The sequence below is a fragment of the Sminthopsis crassicaudata genome, chromosome 4 (genome assembly GCF_048593235.1).
Source record: "Sminthopsis crassicaudata isolate SCR6 chromosome 4, ASM4859323v1, whole genome shotgun sequence".
NCBI classification, from domain to species: Eukaryota; Metazoa; Chordata; class Mammalia; order Dasyuromorphia; family Dasyuridae; genus Sminthopsis; species Sminthopsis crassicaudata.
Window position 1 is genome coordinate 255337453 of NC_133620.1, and position 24723 is coordinate 255362175.

Below are 24723 nucleotides of genomic sequence, written 5' to 3' on the forward strand. Positions count from 1 at the left end.
GAGAAATGAATGAGGAGAGGGAATATGATATAGAGAGTGGGAAGTCAATTGACCTAGTTTTGTGGATCAGTATTAGAAGTACTTGGATTTGAGTCCCTGTCTGTCAATTTCTATATATTTGGCTTTATGTTTGTCAATGAAACTCTCTGAAATTCAGTTTACAAATTTAAATCTGTAAATTGAGGCAGTTGACCTATAAAGCTCTTTCTAACTATAAATTTGTAGTCCAGATTTACCCAATTAAGAAACTAAGAACAAATTCTATGTAACTCACTTTTCTTCTATAAAAAGGTAGGTATCATATCTGCTTTATGTGCTTTATAGGCCTGTGAGGATGAAAGGAGCATACATTTGAATGTGTTCTAGTAATTTTAATATTATTAAAAAATAAATTTGTTAGGAAGAGAAAATATTTATTTAAACATTATGCATTTTCTAGTTATATAATAGTAATACTTGTTATTTATTATTCATGGAAAAAGGAGTATTGACATTCCAAAAATGAACAGAATATTACTAGTATAAGGCATTGTTTTTACATGAGTTAATTCTAAATTTATATTTTTATTGTTAAGATGGCATGAAAAGTTAAATAATATCACCTGCCATGTATATTGTACTTTACATTTTGCAAAGCAGCTTCATATAAGTATTTCAATTGATCCCCACAGGTACTTTCTATTACTGAGAAGTACTTTCTCTTACTTCCCCACTTTACAGATGAGTAAATGGGTTCAGAAACATTATGTGGGTTTTGGGAAGGAAGGAAGGAAGGAAGGAAGGAAGGAAGGAAGGAAGGAAGGAAGGAAGGAAGGAAGGAAGGAAGGAAGGAAGGAAGGAAAGAAGGAAGAAAAAACTGTAGAAAAATATTTCTGGATGGGAAGTCACCTCAGTGACATTATATATATATATATATATATATATATATATATATATATATATATATATATATATATATATATATGTATATATGTATATATATCACTTAATAATAATCTGAATAAAATAAATTTGTATCAGAATTTACCGTATTGCTTAAGTAGTTGTGCAAATGGAACTCTTGTGCTTTCTGAGCCACTAGTCTAGCAGTACAGATGATATCTGAACTCTGAAGTCACTTTATTCTGGAGTATAGAGAGATAATAAGTGGACCAGCATTGCTCTGTCATAAAATGCTATGTATCTTTAGAAGAAGGCAAAGTCAGACATAAGAACTACATAGTTTTGTGTCCTTTTCTTGAACTTATTTTTAAAATTCCTTCTGGAACTGTTTAGCCAAGTCCTTGAATTTAGCTTCTAGAGAAGTGAAGCTAGACAGAAATTGAAAGAAAAATAAAATAAACTCAGGCTTTGTTCTATTTATTTTGCTCTAGAGGATTGTCACATTAATACGTTTTAAGTTGTTGACTCCGCCCCCCTCCTTTAGTGAAGTTCCTACCATATCTAAATAATGCTCATCTCAAGTCAGTGTTTTTATGCCTCTACCTTGTGTGTTGCTAGAGGAGGCATTTGTATTTTAATTATTTCACAGTTTCGGAAGGCATTTACTATAGAAGACATTTGTGTTCTTAGAGACACAGATGAAGTCGAATCAGCCTTTGAGAGACTTTCTATAGATGTTATCTACTTTTCATCACTAAATCTTTTCTCCCTTTCCAGGTTCTGGTCCCTGCATCTTATCTAAGCTGGGCCAGAATCCTTTTCTCTGTAAACATCGGGCAAGGTGGAAGGTACCCAGAGCCCTCCTAATAGAAATCGTCAGACTCACTAGGCATGGTAGGTCGTGGTGGTAAGAAGACTGCTTTTGCTTTTCCTTGCTGGACTCCCTCCCCCGCCAGCGGCCGCTCTGGTCTGCCCGTCAGGCGGTCAGACTAAGCTATCAGCCCAATCGCGGGACCAGAACCTTCTTTGGGTTCTCCGCCTCCCCGAGCGTTGCGGCCAATAGGCAGTCCGAAGAGGTGGGGTGGGGGGCACCCCTTCCTCCCGCCTTGCTAGTTAAGGCCGCTGCTATTAGATCGAGCTCAGAAAGAGGACGAGGGTAGAGCTGGAGGGGTCTATGTCTGCGCCGGGCAGAGGCGGCAGAAGAAGGTAGTGCGCAGCCAGCCAAACACCTGCATGGGCCAGTGAGAGCCCTTGCAGACAGCTCCGCGCCAAAGGCTAGGCGGCGGCAGCAGTGGCAATAGCAGCGGCAGCTCGGTGGAGGAGGCGGTTCTAGAGCAGGAGGATCGCGAGGAAGAGGAAGGGAAGAAGGAGGAGGGGAGAGGCATCAGGCGCTATAGACATTTGAGCAGCGCCTTTTTTTTTAGCTTTTGCGCGCTGACCGCCGCTCCGGAGTGCCCGCTATGGAACAGGAGAAATATCTGCCTGAGCTGATGGCAGAGAAAGATAGCTTGGATCCGTCCTTCGTGCATGCAACGCGCCTCCTGGCTGAAGGTAGGTAATACTCCAGTCTGGCGCGATGGGCAGGCATCAACTGGCTGGCCGGCTCCTGCTTGGCTGGTGTGGTATTGGGGAAGTGAAGTTGGGAAAGCAGACCTATCTCCTCTTGGCTGCCCAGCACTGGCTTACCTCGAATCATAGGAAGATTAGTGTCAGGGCTTGGGAGCATGCAGATGTTTCCCCGCCCTCCTCTTCTTCCTCTGCGTTTATATTTTAAACTGGGACTCAACCCAGGAGAGTAAAGCTACCCAGATTGTGACCTGTCAGGATAATGGGTAAGGAGAAATCTGAAAAAGGTTCAAGTATTGTCAGTGGAAGAAGCCGAAAGTGGACAGGCGGTCTGCAGAAATCAAGGCACTTGGGGAGTGAGAGAAATACATGGATGATCAGTTGGGAAGTCATTTATGTCCCCGGTAGGATTCCACCCCTGATCCTTAACGAACCTCTTCTCTACCGACCAGCATTTCCGCAGCATTTTGGAAATGATCTGCTGCCCTTTAAGCCAATCACACAGTCTTTATCATAGCCAATCTAAGTCATGTTACTAACTAAGCTAGATGAGACCACCCGTATGTATGTATTTACATGTCGGGAAACACAAGATGGGATGCTGGTAAATCTATTTCAAGGGTGATGATTAGGCGCTGGGCAAGATGTACCCAGACACACTTTCGCCAATTGAACAGCTGTTTTACAAAGTATGTGTTTTCTTTTGTGAACCTATATCGTGAAAGACATTAAATTCCCAGGGATGCATGAGGAATATTCCTTAAGGAATGCTCTTGTTCACTGATTAAAGAAATGGATAAATTTAGTTTCACATAAGGCTTTTCAACTACAACTTAAACCCTACAGTGATTAGTAAATCTTATTAGTAGTGATCAATATATTTTAAAGCAAGTACAATGGGGGTAATCAGTTATTAATTTCTTCATTATTAAATTAGCCAAAATGCAGTTAGGTAGTTTGGGCTGCTGAGGACTAGTGTCACTAATATAAGTGAAAAGTTTGTGTTTTTTAATGAAACATGAAAATACATTTATTTTGTTTGTATGGATAGTTTACTTTATATAGAAAATATGCATTTTATTGTTTCATGCACAATTAAGCCTATTTTTCAATGCATTTATTTTAAATTATAGATGGATAGAAAGGTAGGTAAAAGTTTGATTAATGCTTGTACTTTCAAAAGTAAAAACAAAACTATTTCTCTCTTCATACTTTTACATATAAATATATTATATACATAAAGTATATTATATAGATATGCATAAGTATATATTATATACTATATTAAAAGAAAATTTTGCAATAGTATGTATAATTTTAGTAATTTAATTGTCTGAAGAACTAACCTGTGAGAATAATTTGGGAAAGGAAAGCTTACATTCATGGTTTCCACAGTCCTATTGAATGAAAGATTTGAACAAATGAAAGTTGAAAAGGTAATTATTTCTGTCCTCTTTCTCCTGTTTAAAAAAAAAAATCAGGAACAAATAAGGGGAAGGAGTAGAAATAAGAATAAGAGAAAATATCATTAAAGAACTCCAGTTTTTTATAGTAAACACATTAAGTGATGAAAACCCTCATATTCATACTTCTTAAATGGAGTACACCTTGAAATACAGAACTGGCTTAGTTGTCTGTTTCTTGTCCATTTTCTTTAATTTATAAACTCAGTTTTAATTTGATCTATAATAAGGATTCTCTTTGGGCAATATGTTTTATCATTAATAATGGATTCAAATATAAAGGATCAAATGCAGTTTGACAATTTGTAAGACACACACTTTAAAAACAGATGCTTAATTCTACTGTACTTAGTAAAACAAGCAACATATTTAGTGTACTTTTTTAGGAATCTTGTCTTGTTTTACCATGTAATTTAATCTTCTCCCAGAAGGGGGAAGCATCTACTGCTTCTCCAAAGGAGTGAGGGGAGAAAAAGCACTGGGAAAAAAAATACCAAAAGAAAGAAACAAAAGAGCGAGGCCCAAACCAAATTCAGATGGTAAAGGAAATGGATAGAATATATGATTTTTTCAGCATTTCTCAATCTTTGGGCGATGTATATTATACACATGTATAGGTGTATACATTGGGCAATGTACATATACACATGTATGTAAAGTGAATGAATGCCATTGTGATATACTCTGAGTTTACTTAGGACCAATGAATATTAAAAACCGGTGAAGGTGAGCTATTTTTGGAGTCACTAGGGAATGTTAACAGATTTCATTCAATATACCTCAAATTATTCTACAAATTGCCATCTGTCATATTTTCTGGAGATGATTTCAGTCCTTCATAGAAGAGTCTTAATTTATGAATGTGACAAAGTTGCTAGTAAAATGTGGTACAGAAAAAAAAAAAATTCTTCCTTCTGACTGTAAAAAAATACACTGACAAAAGATTTTCAATCAGCAGGAAGGTAAGCTTTATTGTTCATTGAAATATTTTGACGGTAAACATGACGGTGAGATCAATAAAAATGACACAGAAAACTTGTTTCAAAAATGTTTTTCTTGGGTCCAAGTGCTAGATAAGGGGAGGATACTTGTTTAAAGTTTGTAATGGAAATTAACTAGCATTCTTTGTTATTTCCATATAATATATGATTGCATATTGGTAATCTAGTGCCAAAAATGAATTTTCTTATTTACTGGAGTTAGGCTAGTTCATGGAATTGTTGTGATTTTTCCCCTTATATTACTTATGAATGTTGGCAGCAGAAAGAATTCTGGGGATACTTTTGGAAGGATCCAAGCACCACATAAATTTAACGAATATGTAGAAGCGATTTCATATGATTTGCTTTGAAAATATTGATGTTATTTATATAGTTTAGAGAAATAATGGTTTACAGTACAGTCATTTGACTTAACTATTTTGTTGTTGTGAGTGTATTACCCATCATTTTAGAAGATAATTTTGTGAAGATTGCAAAATGCCAACACAACATCCTTCCAGTTGAACCTACTAATAAGCTGATTTTGCTTGTTAATTAAGATTTTTCACTTTCCTTATCTGGAGTTTCATATATTTGTTGAATCCTAGCTCTGGAAAAAAAAAAAAAAACATGAGAGGTACAAATTGCTATAAGAGTATTAAGATATATGCATAACTTGTACTAGAGATTTTGAAGAATGTGTATGATTTTAATAAGTAATGATCTACTTGAGGACACATCATTTTAAACATAAGAAACTTCATAAATAGACATAAATATAATAAAGCCTTACTCATAATGGATAGATGGTGGATAAGTTTGCTGAGTATAAGTTAAAACTGGAAGGGTAAATTTCAGTCATATTTCAAGGACCTGTGAATAGCAAGAATTGAATTTAGTAATTAATTTTATAGGCAAGAAGTAGATATTGAATATTTTTAAAATAAGGGAGTAATGAGTAGACCAGTATATTACAAAGACTAATCTCCCCAAAATAGCAGGAAGCTGAATGAAGAAAATTTATCTTAAATATATGGGTATTTAAAGTTTTATAATTATATTGAGTATGTATATATTTGTATGTATGCATATATATAAATATATATGTATATATGTATATATATATATATATTTGAATAGTGCAAATATATTGTTGAAGCCAGTATTCAAATTTTTGCCTCCCAATTTAATTGAGTATTCCTTTCAATAGAATATAAGATTCTTCAATGCAGGGCCTGATTTGCTTAAGTCTTTGAATCCCAAGATTCAGCATATTAGTCAATGCTTGTTGAAAGGAGTTGCAATTAATTATCTATGTTTTCACTATTAGGCATTATTTATTTATTTTATGAGCAAAGTAGCACCTTGCCAGGGTGCTGAAGATAGAAACAAGGTATATATATATTTTTTTTTGTTGTTGTTGTTGTTTTGTTTTTGTTTGTTTGTTTGTCATTTTGTTGTTGTTGTTGTTGTTGTTGTTGTTGTTGTTTTCCCCTCAAGGTGTTTGCTGTCTAGTTGTGAAAAGTGAAACATGCTCAAAGATTCCAAAGGATTTAAAATATCATCAATTTTTAATTTCTACCCAATGTTGTGAAAAACAAACATTCCTTATCTCTACCTTATGACTCTTATCCATAGCCTTCCAAATTTCACTATAAAGGGTTTTCTCAGTATTCTATAAGTCTCTGTCACTTTTTCTCAATATCCAAATGATGTTAATAGAGACCTCTGACTATCTGCTTGGCATATCAGTTAGGAATTCCAGCAGGAATAGAAAAATATATAGCAATATTAGTAGTGTACCAAAATTTAGTTGATAGAGTACCAGACTTGGAATTAAGAGGACCCATCCTATCTCTGACACTTATAATTATTAAAAGCAAAGATTAGTTTCATGTCCTCTCAAAGTCTCAGACTTTTAGTCTGTCTAATAGTCTAAGACTATTAATTGATAAAAAAAGTTTTATATAAATATAACTGTAGATGCATGTATGCATTAGACATAAATAAGAACATGATGCCTTAGAACAAATGATTCCACATATTTAGAATGCACTTCCTTTTCACCTTCACTTCTTGAAATTTCTGAGTTACTTCATGATATATACTCTATTGCAGTGGTCCTCAAACTTTTGAAATAGGGGAGGCAGTTCACTGTCCCTCAGACTGTTGGAGGGCCGGACTATAGTAAAAACAAAAACTCACAGTCTGTCTCCGTCCCTCAGCCCATTTGTCATAACCCTGCGGGCTGCATAAACGTCTTCAGTGGGCTGCCCACGGGCCATAGCTTGAGAACCCCTGCTCTATTGGCACCTTCTTCATGACATTTTTCCCTAGTGTCCCTATTGTTAATGTTCTCTCCTTCTTGAAATTATTTTTGTAATTCCTTTACGTAACTATTTACATAATATATACCTTCATCACACATAAACTCCTTGGTGACAAAAACTATCTTATTTCAGTTTTAATGTATAAATGTGTAGTAATTAATTTCACATACTGGGTTGTTGAATTTTGTAGGAGATATAAACTTAGTATGTCAAATGAATGATTAAAAAAAGTGATGATATCTAAAGAGACAAAAGATTGCCTTACAACATAGTGTAAAAAATTGAATCCTGAGTGTGAATATAGGAGGCAAGTTTGATAATAATTTTTCTGTGTGACAGTGAACAATTATAGTAACTTGGCTCTAGAGTTAGCGATGGTATACATTTAAGAATTTTCAGACAATTATATTGATAAGAAAATAATTAAGCAGAAAGAAGGAGGAGCTATATTTCAAGTTATCAAATTTTGATTAAGAGTGATTGACCCTGGGCATATCAAGATTTAGTTATTTTAAGTGAAAATAAAAATTTAAAGTTTTAGTCTAGTAACAAAAATAAAGACCTAATGATGGTCACATATTTTATTAAGTTCTGAAAGAGACGAAAATTTAAGTTATCAGTTATGTTCTCATTTGTTATTGACCAATACAGGAAAAAAAAAAGACATCACATGCCTATTTAAATGTATCCAAAAATTACATGAATAACATTAAAATATATTATAAATAAAAAAGTATATTACAGAAGGACAAAGCAAAGTTACAATTCAAGGAGAAAGGTTATTGATAATTGGGAATATGAGGGAATTGTCATTCCTGTTGTTGAGAAGATAGTGGAGTTTTTATGGTGAGATGGAAAAGTTCCTGTAGTGGAGCAAAATAACCTGAGTTTTAATCTTGACTAATGTTTCTTAACTATGTGGTTTGGGGCAAGCCATTTAATAATATAGGGGTTGATTTATCTTATCTATAAAATGAAGAATTGACATAGATGCTAAGTACTATAGCTTTAAAGCTATAGTGCTATGAAAGCATCTGAATCTAAAAGAAAGAGGGAGTGTGGGGAAACCATTCAAGGGACAAGAAACAATATAAGCAAAGGCACAAACTAAGAAATCATAGGACATATTTGGGAGTAAATAAATTTTAGTAGGAGCACAGTAAGAATAGATATATGTAAATGGCAAAATGTAGTTGCTGGTGAAGAAATGAAAGCAATGGGTAATGATTAGTACAAAGGAGAAAGAAAGACATAGAGAATTAGAGGAGAATAGTTAAGGAAGCACACACTGGATAGCTACAATTTTCTTCTCTGAGATTGAAGTTTTTTAGTTTTGCAATAATGATCCTTAGAGTTTTCCTTATAAAATTTCCTTCCAAAGGTAATGGATAGATTCTTTCTATCAATATTCCCCTCTGTGTTTCTAGAATATTTCTAGAATATTGGGGCAGTTTTCATTAATGATTTCTTGTAGAATGCTATCCATGCTCTTTCTTGGTCATGGTCTTCAAGTAGGCCAATAATTTTAAATTGTCTCTTCTGGAACGATTTTCCAAATTGGCTGTTTTTTCAATGAGGTATTTCACATTTTCTTCCATATTTTCACTATTTTTATTTTATTTGACTCATTATCACTGTATCACAAACTCTTAGCTTTCATTTGCTCTGTTCTAGTTTTTAAAGTGAGATTTTTTCACTTAGCTTTTGTATCTCTTTTTCCATTTGGTTAATTCTACAGTTTAAAAAGTTGTTTCCTTCAGACTATTTTTTTTCCTTTTTCAAGTTGTTGACTCTCTCATCCATACTCTCATTTCCTTTCTCATTTTTCTTCAACCTCTCTTATTTGCCTTTTAAAGTCTTTTATGAGCACTTGGAAGAAGGTTCTTTGGCCTTGAGACCAATTCATATCACCATTTCTGATTTTCTTTGTAGACATTCTGTCTTTGTGTGTGTGTGTTGATGTTTTGGTCTACCCTATCACCATAGTAGCTTTCTATGGTCAAGGTGCTTTTCTGTTTCTTGTTATTATTTTTTGCCTTTTTCTTTGATATTTACTCTTTTTTTACTGTTATATTTGAGCTCTTCTCTTTCCAAAGCTTCCTGTGTAGCTCCAGCCTTGGCTTTCAACACAGGGACCCCTATGTAAGCAATGGATAGGTTTGCCTGTTCTTTTTCAAAAAACAGCCTTGTTTCCCAGAGTTTGCCTTCTGAGCTAGGACTGAAAGCTGTCCCACTGGTTTGCTCCTCTATTGAGACAGGATTGAAGATCTTCATTGTTGATTTGATGTGACTAAGTGCCTCTCACTGGCTTTCCCAGAATCTGGCCTCAAACTTCTTATTGAAGTAAGTCATATGCTTTTACATTTTAGGATGTGGAGGGATGGGGGCTTCAAGGATGAATAAAATATATCAGTAAAGTAGCTGTACAGAGTGCGAAAACAAGATAGTTATTTCATATTAGAATTATAGGTAAAGTAACTGAAGATGAAATAAAGATGAAGAATATTTTATGTAAATTATTGGGAATAGACAAATAATCAAAAGTCACAGATCAAAGAATTTCAGGTTTAGAATTGGAAGGTAAAAGATGGACATTACCTACTTCAACTAATTAATTTTTCATATAGGGAAATTGAAACCAAGAAAATTTCCCAAAGTAACACAAAAAAGAAGCAGCAGATTCTGAATATGAATCTGGGTAATAAGACTTTAAATTTATTATTATTTTTGCTACATTACTCTTTCCTTTATTGGAATGTGAAATTTCATACTTCAGGATTTTGGAACAAATATTTCTGATACATGTTGAGCTATAAGGTGTAATATGAGTAGTGGCATAGTTCCTATTCTCAAAAAATTATAATCTGACAAGGCTGGTAATAGGAAATGTATTTCTGTTATAAGGTAGGAATTATTGTCAGGTATTCAAATATAACAAAATAAGAGGGGTCAGTAATTACAACTGTTTTTTGCAAATTAGGAATAACTAGGTTGGAAATAGGATGAAATAAAGGTTATATCAAGAATAATCTATTTATGTTGAAATATTAAATTAGAAATAAGAGTTTAATTTTATGGTAAATTCATGCTCAATATTAATAGCATGTATCCTTCAATACCTATATGGAATTTATAGACATTGTATTAGTAACAGAAGCCTCATTGTTTCCAAGGCAGAATTCAATTCAATTCCATAAAAACATGTCATATGTGTCTACTATAATCAAAACATTGTCCAAGAGATGGGAACAGAAGGAAAAAAATAATCACTCTCCAACATCAAGGAGCTTTCCTTACATAATATGGATGCAGAGAAAAAATAGAAAACAATATGTGAGGAGGGAGAAGCCAGAGACAGAGAGAGCTACACAAAGAGAAAGAGACAAAGAGAAACAGTAGTAGAGAAAGATGGAGACAGGTACAGAGCGTCTGAAGGACACTTTATCTCTGAGGAGATCATGGAGTGAGTTTTTTGAATTGAAGGTAGCACCCAATTCATGTTTTAAGGAAGTTAGGAATTTAAAGAAATGGTAATAAGATGATAATTCATTCAGACCTATTTGATATTCTATGCAAAAACAGAAAGAGGAAATCATGTTTTAGGAACATATAGTAAGTCATTTTTTTTTCTGGAACATAGAGTAGAGTGTAATATCATATAAGTATTGAAAGGAAGACAAGGGCCATAATGTAAAAATACTAGATAAATATTGATTTGCATGTTATTGAAGGAAAGAAGAAACTATTAAAGGTTTTTTTTGTCTTTGTTTTTGTTTTTGTTTTTGAGATAGGGAGTGATCTGATTAGACCAGTACCTTAAGAATAGTGAGTTAGCAACTAAGAGGAGGTTAGATTAAGGGAGAACTAAGAGAAGAGAGATGATAATTGTGGAAATGATTAGAGATTACATTAATATAGGCAGGATTGGTGAATTGGAAAAAGATGAAATCAAAAGATGCTGAGGATGACATCAATGAATTTAACAACTTATTAGATGTACAGAGTGAAAGATAGTAGATTTAAGGATGATTTTAAGTTTTATATATATATATATATATATATGTATATATATATATATATGTAATGTGTAGATATCATCTCAATAGAAATAGAAATCTTAGAAAATTAGTGTTTCTGGATATTGAGTTCCATTTTGAAAGATAACTTATGATGATTAAATGGAAGCTGGATTTAGAAGGGAAAATAAGTTCAATTTTCAGTATATTGAAGTTGAGATTAAATGTGAGACATATGGTTGAAGATAACCAGTTGGCAATTGTTGAAGAAAGATTTGGAATTAAGAGAAAAATTGGAGTTGGATTTTTGAATATTATTTATTTTTATATGAATGATATTTGACCTCAGGGGAGCTATTAAGATTGCTGAGAGAAAAGAGAACACAAAACAGAATCCTGAAAATAGCCCAATTTTATTAGGTGGGAGTTATATAATGATATATCCAATTATGTTAATGAATAATGATAATTTAGACAGGAGAAAACTCTATTATATCACAACAGAACTCAAAAGGAGATAGCATCTTCTGCCAAAGGTGAGTAGTTTTTTACTATTATCAAAAATAAAGGAGAATTAAATAATAATGAGAACCAAGAGAAAGGGCATTGGATTTGGCAGATTAGACAGCACAGATTCTTTTGGTAATATTTTGTATAATGGGCATCAACTTTACATGTTTACTTTTATTTTTATAGAATCTACCTCCAAATACAACAACCATGTTTACCCTTACCTCCAGATAGTCCTTTACAGCTAGATCAATGCTAAAAAGTTCGAAGAGAACAAATTCAGTGTAGTGACAGTATTGGAAGTTATTTTACAAAGGAGCAGAAAAATACGTTGGGAGGTATGAAGTAGAATCAATAATGGAAGGCAACTTCAGAAGTTTTAATGTAACAAGAAAAAGAAATACAGATTTGTTGCTTTAAAAATGTCAATATCATATATAGGTTACTGCCATAAAGAGGAAAACCTATGTCCATAGTTGAACTGAGAAAGTAAAATAACCAGTGAACTTGGAAGAAATGAAGACAATAAAAGCAAAAGTGGATGAGTGAAGGGTAAATTCCAATAAAATAAAACAAGGTATGAGTTTAAGAATCCTAGTCATAGAGGAGTAGGTCTAGAAAAGGAGAAATACTATTTCTTTTCAAAGATTTCAGCAACATCAGATAAAATAAGAAATGATGCAGTGAGTTTTGAAGGGTAAAATAAGGAAGAAGTTAGAATTAATCACAGATGTCTCCATTTCCTCAGTAAAATAGAAGATAAGACCATCATCTAATAGAGATGTGGAAGCAGATAGTTCAGGGGGTTGAAGAGAAAAAAGAAGGTTTGAAATAGCTACTGTGAGACATGAGGTAAAGAATCAATCAGGGAAGAATAAAGAAATTGCCTGCATCAGTAAAGGTCCAGTTGAGATTAGATAACATCATTTTCTGGTTAGCACAGTTGTCATGGTTATGAATTCCCCTAGCAACATCCAAGAGAACAAGAATAGAGCAGAAAAGAAGAGATACAGTTGTTGGGGTAAACCTGTTTTGGAGTTTGGAATGGCATTTAAGAATACAGTGTTTAATTTGTTAACTATATGATCAAAAATATAAAAAGAGAAGAATCAGACAAAAGTTGAGGTTATTGGAAGAAAGGGGAATGTTGGAAGGAAAGAAAGTTATGGTGATTATAAGTAATATGGCATTAGTACAGTGATATGTGATTTTAGCACCTAAGCTGTGACTATGCATGTGGGTGGCTGAAGTAGATGTAAGTCAATGGAGTTAACAAACAGGTAGGTGAGTTTTTCAGAGGATAGCAAATATAGTGAAGTATAAACAGAAAGTATGTCTTGAGGCTCAAGATCATGGCAAAAACATAGTAATGTGGGGTGGTAGGATCTCAGCATTCATGTGGGTAGAATCTGTGGAGTCAAGATGTAAATCATGGGAGCTGATGAATTAGAAGGTGAGTTTTCTGAAGACATATCAAGGATATGGTAAAGTCCCCAACTTGGAAGGCAGTGCTTGTGAAGAATTAGAAGATTGAAAACTTAGAAGTTAACTGGAGGATGATATATGAATAAAACTATGATAATGGACTTGGTGATGTCATCTGATGACATGTAGCTCGAAGCAAGACAAGTTGCTAAGTGATAGTGGCACAAGTTTTGCATAGAATTCCGAATTAGGAGCACGGAGCACAGTTATTCTTTCTCTTGATTCTACTGGTTTTGGATCAGTACAGAGATCTTTTCAGTTTTGGAGAGGACAAAAGACTTAGTGAGATGTAGAATATTTGTTTCATGTTTGTTTTCCTCCTGGGAACATGCATTTACTCAGTCTGCAATCTCAGGCATAATTCTCCTTTCAGAATGGGTGTGGTTGGACTGTCCAAGTGCAAAAGAGTTCTTAGAGAGGTATACTTATGATCACAGTGCTGTCTGCAAACCAATTCAAAACACTTATTCTTAGTACTATCCTTCCTATAGGGAATGACTTTTGATGAAGCAACAAGTATTATTTTCTATAAGTTAATAACTTTAAACATTTAATTAAACTAAATAAATATTTCATTTCATTAGAAATAGGCTTTGGGATTTAAAAAAAGTATTTATTTTTATTATAATATTGTCTGAGGCAATTGAGATAAAGTGACTTGCCCAGGGTTACACAACTAAGAAATGTCAAGTGTCTGAGACCAGATTTGAACTCAGGTCCTCCAGAATTCAGTGCTGATGCTCTATCCACTGTGACATCTAACTGTCCCTAAAATTAATTTTTCTTTTTTTTTTATTTTGATTATATCAATCATCAACAAAATAATTTCAATATATGAAAAAATGATTCTATGAAAGCAACTTGTAAGTGTAATTTCATTCTTTCTTTGTTCTTCCTTTCTTTACTCTGTCCCACTCTCCTTCCTTCCTTCCTTCCTTCCCTCACTTCTTTCCTTCCTTCCTTCCTTTGTTTCTTCCTTCTTTTCTTCTTTTCATCCTTCTTTTCTCACTTCTTTCTCTCCCCTCTCTCCTTCTGTTTGCTATGTGTAGCTCTGTCTGAATGGCCCAAGGGCCTTATAAAGAAACATAGTATGTATTTCACATGAAAAATAGGAAGTAGCAACTTTAACTTTTTTTACTTTATGACTGTGCTGAGCACATAATTACCAACAGTGGACTATGTGGTTTCATAATTATTTTTTTCAAAAAGAAACAAGATTTTTTTTTCAGAGAAAGAATTGGCATTGCTACACTGAGCTAAAATAGATGCATTGTTGATGGCCACTTCATTGACACTAGCACTACAAATGCAAGTGAAGAATAAACTACTTATATTTTCAGATCTATATGCTTTGTCATTACTATTATAATACAGAACCTTGACATGATGCTTTTGAAGTTACCTGAGTATATAAGTGACTGATAACTTTGCACTTATCCCTAAAGTGCAAATGTCAAACCACTATTCTACTTGTAAGTGAATATGTTCCAATCATGTCAACACTAATAAAGGAATGGAACATTCCACACTTATCTAGAAATAGTTTACTGTATCAGTACTGAAATTTGAGAAGAGAGCTATTGTGGGAGATGATATATATCGATTTTATTCCTGAACTTTACATGAAAAGTGTATTTCATATGGAATTTGATGTATAGTTTTAATGGTCTTTTAATGTATTTTTCTCTGTGTGTGTGTGTGTGTTTGCGCGCGCGCGCGCATGCGCGCATGCATGAGTGTCTGGACAGATGTACCCATTTGGGAGAGAAGAAAGTAGAATCTTCAATGACAATATGAGATATGTAGAACAAAGAATTTCTGAGTAAGATTATAAAATCCTGTAATATTATGAAGAACATCTAGAATCCTTAGAGAAGAGTAGTATTAAGGGTCAAATTCTGAATCAACCTAAGATTAAATTGGACCTCTGGACGATTTTAAGTAGATGACCAAGGACAGATTTCTTTACCCTTTAAGACCCCAATAACTTGCCAAAGATATAAACTTGACATGAGTGGTTCATTTTGATTGACAAAAGTTGTTTCTATCCCTCAAATGAGTAGAATCACATATTTACCCACTGCACCTACCCTCTTTACAGCCCAAATGGATAAATCAAAAGTAATAATAATAAAAAAAAGTCAAGGTATTTTTTATCCATTTTTGCCTCAATGAAGAGATTGGATCAGAGGATTGTAAGAGGATCCTTTTTTCTTGTGATATTATCAATTCTTCAGTTAGTTATTGGTTATGAAACTGACTTTTATAACTAGAAATTATGTCTCTGTGTATAATTCAAGAATTTATCCTAAAACCATGGATCCATTATTCTATACATCCTGTTCCAATTACAAGTAGGATTTAATCCAATTATCAGAGATGGAATTTATTAAATATAATGAGCTTTTATATGGTTTCCATGAAAATTATAACTTTTGTAAAAATATAATCTATCATATTGCTTGCTGTCTTGGGGATGGGAAAGATGAGGGGGGAAGAAAGAACAAATTTGGAACAAAAAATCATAGAAAAATTAATGTCTGAAAACTATCTCTGGTATTTAGACAAATATAATACTAAAGATAAAAAGTATAATATATTAATAACTGCAAAGAAAAAGTTAATACTTCCAGGAAAACAATAACTAAACATTGAGTCAGAATTCTTCAGGGAAGCATATTTGAATCATGATTAAACATAAGCCATGAACTGAAACTAAATTAATATGAAAAAAATTTATTCAATACCACATTTTTAAAGTCCATAATATGTTAAAATGCTGTTTTAAGTGAATTCCAAGACAAAAATGAAATAATCTTTGTCCTCAAATATCTGACACTTTAATAGAAATAATTAGACTTCCAGTTAGGATAGGATAATACAAAGTTCAGGAGGAAAAATGATTAGGGATGTGAAAATATGAGAACTGTCACAAATTCAACTATCAACTGATACAGATAATTCCCAAATCTACAAAACTAGTCTTTTTTATTGCCTGAAGTTTAATTCTATATCCTCGATTAGCCTATTAAAAATTTTATCAGGATATTGTACCAATAGTTCAAATTCAACAAATTTGCAAAATATATTTTTAAAAATTTTATTTTTCATCTCTTCCTTCTACTTGCCCTAATTCCATGGAAGATACTATAATTCTTCTAGTCTCCTAGAATAACATTGGAGTCATCCTTTTGTCTACACATTTATTTCCTTCTCATATTTAATCAGTTGTCAATCTTGTTAATACAGTATATTCCTTATTCTTCTTTTGCCCTCAAGTCATACTACACTGCTCTTAGGACATGCTCACCTGTCCTAATACCTGGATTATTTTAGTGGCTTCTGAATTGTTCTCCATCTGTCTAGTCTCACTAACCTAATTCATTGTTTAGCTAAAAATTCTTATTCCCCAAACATAGATCTGATTATGTCATTAATTTTCTCAAGAAGCTTCAATTATTATCCAAAGCCTTTCACGGAGATTTTCCAGTGAGGGTGCCCATTATGGTCTGTTTTACACATTAATTCTTCTAATGTAGTTTACATTTTAGTTGAACTAATTTTTATTTATACAAGGCATTCTTTCTTTTCCAATGCTGACTTTCATATTTTGTCATGACTGAAATTCCTTCCTTTCTAAATTTGTCTCATGAAACTCCAACTTTCTTCAAGTCTCAAGTATGTTGGAGAAGAAGGATGTTCATATTACCAGTGTTTCTAGTGCTATCCATCACTAAAGTTACTCTTCTTAAACTTTGTACATATCCTACATTTATATATGCAACATTATATCTTCTTGATAGATTATAAACTTCTTGAAAGAAGACACTGTCTCACTGTCTCTATGGCACAGACAAGTGTCTGAAACATAGAAGATATTTAATATAATAGCAATTTAAAACTCATCAAGTTAATTGCATGTATTATGAGAAAAAAACATAAATTGATATTCTCTTCATTCATTGTATTTCTACTATGGGATCTTTCAGATCCTCTTTCACACCTCCTTCCACATGAATCATATTTACAGTGATATAATAACAACATTGTCAAAAATTTCATTTGTCATTGCAGGACACATTCTGAAGAATAAATCTATGTTGTGAGGCCATTTTATCTTATCATTATGCTATTATTGGGCATCAGAGAAAAATTGCCAGGTCCAAAATTTGGAAAGTCAGAAATACCTTTGGAGTAATCATGAGTTATCTTCTTCAATGGAAAGGGTGACCATAAAAACTGGAGAACAACTTTCAGCCTGTTATATATAATCCCTGTTACCATACAATGCCCAATAATAGCATAGAAATCACCCTATATTTATTAAACACTTTGCTAGGGAAGCATACACTTTGTCAGATTCTCCGAAAGTTGAAAGACTCTACTTGTATCACCTGTCTCTAGGTTATATCCCCAAATTACACTTGCACTTGGTCATCTCAAGATTCAAAAAGTGCACACTTTACAAAGATGGATAATTCACAAGGCCTCACCTTCTCATAACAGTCTTCTAGTAGACAACATATAGTCTCGTGAAAAGCTAGAGAAGCCACCCCAAATGTTCATTTGAACTATTTGTGTCTCAGCTGTGGCAGAGAATTCTGAGCTTGTATTGAAATAATCAGCCGCAGTAGATGCAATGTAACACCATTTTAACATAGTGATGTCATTTTGGTCCTCTTCAAGAATAAAAGACAACGACCAGCCAATTTGAGCAGACAAAATATTGTCTTAACAAAAGTATTAAAATACATATGAAAATGAGTAGCTAGCAAATTCCACCACCTATTAACCTACTTTATATATTCTTATACAAACACCATGAAAAGAGTGAGAACAAACTTAAGAGTTCAACCATAGGGAATTTTTTTTAAATTTTTATTTTCAGAATCCTCATGCTTTCTCCCAGGTTATGTCTCTCAGAAGTTACTGGTTCATATGAATTCCCAGTGCTTCCTCTTGTCTGTGGCTCAATTCTTTATTGCAAAGGATAGTTTGCTCTAAATAGCCAGGTTACTTTTTGCTGCCAGATTTTCCATTCCTTGAAGTTTCTTCTGGCCTTAAGTTCATACTTCTTCATATCTCTATCAATGTGAGTTTTGTGTCTTTATTTCCTGTCAAGATGTGTTTTTAGAGTCTACTTCACTAGATTGGGCTCAAGATATTTGATTTTTCAACTAGCCAACTTAACTTTATTTTTATTTGTTTGTTTGTTTTTAATGAGTCAATTAAGTTAAGTGACTGTCCGAGGAAGCACAGCCAATGAGTTTTGTATCTGAGGTCAGTTTTGAATTCAATTACTCTTGATGCTAGGATAAGCATTCTATCTACTGTACAACTTGGGTTAATGAGGTGGTCTAGTTTTCTTAGTTCCTGGTTCGGGAACCAAAAATATGATGAGGTGAAGTCTATTTTTTGGAGTTTCCTAAGATTTAGGTTTAGGGGTTTCCTTTCATAGGGAAGCAAATGATAAGGTCTAGATTTAGAGAACCAAAATGAGATTAGGATTTCTGGTGGTCAGGGAGTTAAATGACAAAGTCTAGTGGCAGGTTTGGTGTTCAGGGAACCAAATGGAGAGGTTTGGCTCTCCTGTACCTGTTATGGGCCATAACTCTGAACTTGAAACAAAGGATTCTTACAAGGTGCTAAGTCAATGGAATTGATAGAGATAATGGTTGTTTAGCATGATGCTTAAAAGTTCTCTGTTCAGTACATGTACTAAGTACTTAATATAGTTCCACAAGATTCACACCTATGATAAGAGAGCATATAAACTCAAACAAACTCAGGGAGAGACAGAACTGAAAGACAGAGATATGGTGGTGGTCCTCCTGTTTCCCCCACAGAAACCAAGACACATTCAGGAGGACCTCAAGAAGCTAGTCAAATCAGAGAGCACGAAGGACTGGCAGCAGGAACTCAAGCTCTCGGGACCAAGGAGAGAGATAGGCCTCTAAGAAAGCTTTGAAGGAGATCATAAAGGATTTGGACTTTAAACCCTGCTAAACCCTGCTACTCATGTGGAGATTACTGAACTGAAATGAAGGCTGATCTCAGAGACCCCAGGAAAACTGAAACAGAGAACATTACACATACCCCCTTGGGATTTGGCACAAGGGTTGGGAGTTTGTGGAACCCCCTTCTGGTGGTGCAGGGATTCTCTGTAAAGGAATTTATAAACTTTAAAACCTAGATTGGTAAAAAAAGGTTTATTATAGGGATTGGGTAGTAAGGTTAGAAATTCTGACAGAGAGGCATAAAGTCTCCTTAGGGAAATAGGTGAGGGTAAAGAGAGGGTAGCACTGGGAAAAAAAAATATATATGATTCCAATGGGCAGAAGCCTCCTTGGCATGTTTAGAATTTCTGCAAAAAGAGGATTTTAGGTTGGTTCTTTTATAATAGGAGCTTTGGCTACTGAAGGGGGCTAGTGGGTGGAGTTCCAAGTTGGTTCTATCTACAAACTGGGTTTCAGTTTGAGCTGGAATTTGAATAGAATTGAATGGGGTTGGAATTATTTTAGTTCAGGACTGAAGCAACCCCTCCTAGAAAACAGAATGAAGTTTGTTTCCCTGTGGTGGGGTCCCTCAGTGAAGCAGAGTCCAAGGAGGATTTTTCCTTCAAGGAGATTTAGAGTTTCAAGGTCCCTTCTTCAAGGTGATGTTCAAAATAACTTTAAACATATGTTTTATTTCTATATTTTGGTTTTATATGACCTATAATTCCAAATCCAATTTTTCTTCCTCTTTTTCTCTCATTCAATAAGTCTTATTTTATAATAAAGAATGAAAAAGAAAGGAAAAAAAAACTCAGCAAAAATTTTGCAAAAAGTAACATAACATGCAGAATTTCACATTCTTAATTTAATACGTTTACAAAAAAAAAATGGTGGAGAGATACCTTCTCTTCCTTCCTATTTGGGGCCAATCTTGAAGCCTATGGTTTCCTTTGATTTGTTGTTATTCTTTCTATTTGCATTGTACTAGTTATTGTATTTATACTAAAGTTCGATAGTTCTGTATCAGGTCATATAAATTTGTCATAATTTTTAAAGGCATTCTATTGAATTATTTAAGTAAGGCACCTATAGTTGTGGATTAAAATTAGCATTAGAAAAGGACATATACTAAGGATTACTCATCAATTTAGGTAAAGTTCTGGCTATTGAATTAAAATAGGGTGGCATATCTAGTTATCCAGTTTCCTTTCCTTTTATATAACTTTAGTGAGATCAAATCTAACATACATAAGCAATGTGCAAGACAGGTAATATATATCCCAAGATGTGAATGCATGTGTGTGTCTTTGTGTGTGTGTGTGTGTGTGTGTGTGTGTGTGTGTGTATGTGTGTATGTTTGAGGGAAGTGAGAGATGACTTTCTTTCCAGAAGGTAAATAACACTTCATGCCTCATCCTCCTGAGAAAATTGAAAGGGGGAAGTGGATAAGTGGACATGAAACTGATCTTAAGAGGCCTTTCCCAATAGGGTTTCTAAATGCATAGACCCTCAGAATAATGTTGTTTTAGATCTAGCTGAGGCAGAATATGTTAGCTGTCTGATAACAGCCTGTCACATTACAAATCTCCACTTGCAAGGTTATACAAGGTGCCTTTAGAAAAAGCTAAATGAATTACCTGAAATAGTATGTTTGTATTCAAAAGGAAATAGCTGGTAGTTTGGGAGTGACAGTCTTTTCTTTTGGTTTCAAAAGGCCCATTGCCATGGTTTACCATTTCATTTGCTGCTAGGAACTGAGTGTCTGCACTGAAAAGGTGAATAGAAGATGTTCTTAATTGAGAAAGAAAGTAACAGAAAGGAATCTGTGTGAATTATTCACAAGGACCCTAGTTTTACTATTGCAACATTCATAGATTTTCAGGTTGGTTAAGCTAAAAGCATTTGAAAGTGATGATCCTTAGTTAACTCTTTTTCTTTTGTTTCCTCTCAGCACACTTCACTCAATTTACTCAATTTCCCTTTTCTGTTTGTAAGATCAATATAAATTTTTTTTTTGCTAGAAGGAACCTCAGATGTCATCTATTTCAGCCCCTTCATTTTATGATTGTGGAAATTGGGACCTAAAAAAATGTACTGACTTTCTTAAAGAGACACAACTAGTAAATTTTGGAACTGGGATTTTAATTTAAATCCTCTGATTTCAAATCTTATGAACTTTTAAATATATTGTACTGCCACATATTGCAACATCATGCCCTCCCAAATTTAGCACTTTCATCATTATACTATACCATAGTAATTTCCCTTTTTCTATAATTTGGGATGATCAAATACTTTATGCCAAGTAAATCCATTTGAAATAACAAAAAAAGAACAAAAACATTTACCTGCCTTTCCTCTTGAGGATAGGTACTCTCTTTGTTCGAAGGTGTCATTTAATTAATTTGATGAAATGAATGAAAAAAACAGCTGTCCTTCTGACCAACACCTTTTTTCCTTCAGTTTATATGATCATTTTTGGACTGACCTTTTTATAGACAATGTTATTGCTCCATTAAATCAAGTTACTACTCACATTTATTAATAAATTCATGGTCAAAGGAAGTACTTCAAAGAAATAGATTTATAAGGTAATTATTGATTGAATAGTGCTCTCTCAACTAAAGTTTTCAAAGTTTCCTGGTATGTTTTAAAAGTTCCTGTTTAAGAACATTGCTCAATAAAAACTTTATTGGTTCATTTAAGAGTTTACCATATCCTTTAAATGGTTCCTACTTGTAAAAATAAAAGGATTATTTTGAAATTAAAATAGTTGTCTTTTTATCTGATTTAGTAATTCTAAACTTACACATTTTTTATGTAACACACACATATTGAGAAAACACTTTTTCAAGTGGTATATATAACCTGAAGGTATACTAATGTTAAGTAACAATTTTTAAAAGGGATTTGATATTTCATTAAAAAAAATGAACCTTGAGTTAAATAAGTTGGGCTATATTTAGAATACATAGCACATTTTATACTAACAAATGTTTATTTTTAAGAATTTACAATCACCATATTAAGCCTCTTGTTCAGTGAATCTAGGCTTATGTAGTCCAATGTAAATGTTAACAAAAAGGGTAACTTTTTTTAACCTCTTGAAAAAATCAGAAATGAAGAATTTGATTTATATCATGAGGATCTGTATTCAAATTCTAGCTATAGCTTATTCATTTGTACGACTGTGGTCCAAATAGGTATATATGCTTATATGTACATGTGTACATATACACATGTATATATGTAAATAGATATATATTCATATTAGGGGAAATTTGTATTTTTTACTCCTATCAATACAAATATGTCTGTTTATATGTATATATGCCCATAATACACATATACACATAAATTTATATAGGCATGTGTATACATATGTGTGTTCAAATAAATTATGAATATTTATGTGCATGTATTTATATATAATAAGAATGTTCAAACATATGTATGTATGTATGTATATATATAGCATCCTACATTTGGAAATACACTGAGGAAATATATTTACTTATATATGTAAACTCATGTTGCTATATTAATGCTTGTATGAATATGCATACACATATATGTGTATATGTATGTGTTTTGTAAATGCATATGTATGTGTGTATATATAGATTTTTTTCTAAGAAACGCATGCACTTTTATAGTCTTAGGTATATATAATTTTATTTGGATATGTATGTGTATATATACATATATTTACATGCATATATACATTTCTGTATATATATATATATATACATATACATATACATATACATATATTATTCATATGTAAATTTTCTTGTATATTAAAGCTGGTCCCTATTTAGATAATGTTATCCATTTTAATAAAACTTTTTTTCTGTCAATAAGCAGAACAAATATTTTAATCTTTATCTTACAGAAAAGAAAGTAGTAACAGAGTTGATCCTCAAAATGCAGCTCTCTTACTTCACAATTCAATACTCATTGTACTAGGTTTTGTTTTGTATAATGCACTAATGTTACATTTAAACATGTACTGATGCTTTTTTACTCTCTCTAGTAGGGGAACTGGTAATAGAACTTTTCATGGGTTGTGGGTTGGCTTGTCAAAGTTATTTTTTTTTTCAATAGGATTATTGTCAGAGAACAGGGACTAAGACTGAAGGCAGTGGGGAACAGATAAGAAGTAGAAGAATGTACTGGAATCAACAGAGTTCAAGAAGGGTGACTACATAATACAGAGGAAAGTCTGATGCCTTTCAGGTCAGAAGACTTGAGTTTCACTTGCACATATTCTATGTAATAATTATGCCATTTTGTGAAATTCATTTAAACTTTCTCAGCCAGAGTTCGTCATCTTTAAAATTAATGATTTGGACTAGAAGACTTCTGTGGTTCCTTTTGTTCCTAAACACGACCTTATCAGTGCTGAAAAAATATATGTCCACAAGCAGAAATTAGGAAAAAGCTGAAGACAGATGACTATATGTTCAATTTCAGAAAAAAAAATAAATAAAAATCTTAAATCACTCATCCCTGTCTACTTCCTTAATGTCCCCGTGATTTTGAGTATTGAAACTATTCTGTTCTTTCTTCTTCCTGTGAACACATTTCACTTGGAAAACTTCCAACTATCTCTAATAACATTACACTTGGGAAATGTCTGAGGAAAAGCAGTTATCTTGTAATATTTTAGAGAGAGCATGTCACACCAATCAGTCAAACTTTCAACAGCCTTCACACTAGACACTTTTAATTGTGTTGCTGATTTGCTTTATCCTCCTTTCTTTTAAATTATGTACATATACTAAATGATGCATAGTGTTTTATTAATATTGTTTATTACATTTACTGGGGACATTTTAGTAAAGTGTCTTATGTTAGATATTACCATCTGCTAAGCAAATCATAATTTAAGATTGCATTTCTTTACAGTTAAGTATCAAGAATGTCTATATTCAAATTAAATCAATTCCTAATTATATTCCTAAGAATATAATTTCTTGTGTGAATAACAAATAATGAAATTATTAGGAAATCAACTACAAACTGATTTAAATACTATATGAATATATATATATATATGTATATATATATATATATATATATATATATATATATATATATATATATATATATATATATATATATATATATATATGTGTGTGTGTGTGTATGCATATGTATATACATACACCTAAGTAATGACTTGATTAAAGCACAAAAAAAATTGTAGATATAGTATGCATAGGAATATGTGAGAAAAAATGATAACTTTAAAAATGTTTCCCACACTTAGTATCTATCTCTCCTATTTGGAGAACTTGATAGATATATGGATACATAAATAGATACACAGATAGATAGAGGTGTCTATTAATTATATTTTTTTACATAAACGTAAAACTCTATGTCTTCATTGGTAATTTATTTTTATGTGGTCCCACAGTGATGGAGATGAAAATCTTAGTAGATGATTTTCAGGAAGTTATCCCCTGTTGTCCAACATTTTAGTGGCA

The 24723-nt window shown here is 33.0% G+C and overlaps 1 protein-coding gene across 4 annotated transcripts in view; it reads left to right on the top strand.

Annotated features, from left to right (window-relative positions):
• Nucleotides 1-1535: 1535 nt before the first annotated feature.
• KHDRBS2 (KH RNA binding domain containing, signal transduction associated 2) overlaps nucleotides 1536-24723 on the top strand; it is a 977363-nt gene continuing 954175 nt past the window's right edge. For 3 of the 4 annotated variants that reach the window (XR_012489266.1, XR_012489267.1, XM_074310599.1), the window contains exons 1-2: nucleotides 1541-1776; nucleotides 2307-2433. Coding sequence is in view for 1 of the 4 variants with exons in the window: in XM_074310599.1 (XP_074166700.1) it covers nucleotides 1774-1776; nucleotides 2307-2433 (130 nt within the window). In the remaining 3 variants the exon portion in view is untranslated. Of the gene's footprint in view, nucleotides 1777-2306; nucleotides 2434-24723 lie in introns of all 4 variants that reach the window. The other variant, XR_012489268.1, reaches the window with a different exon arrangement.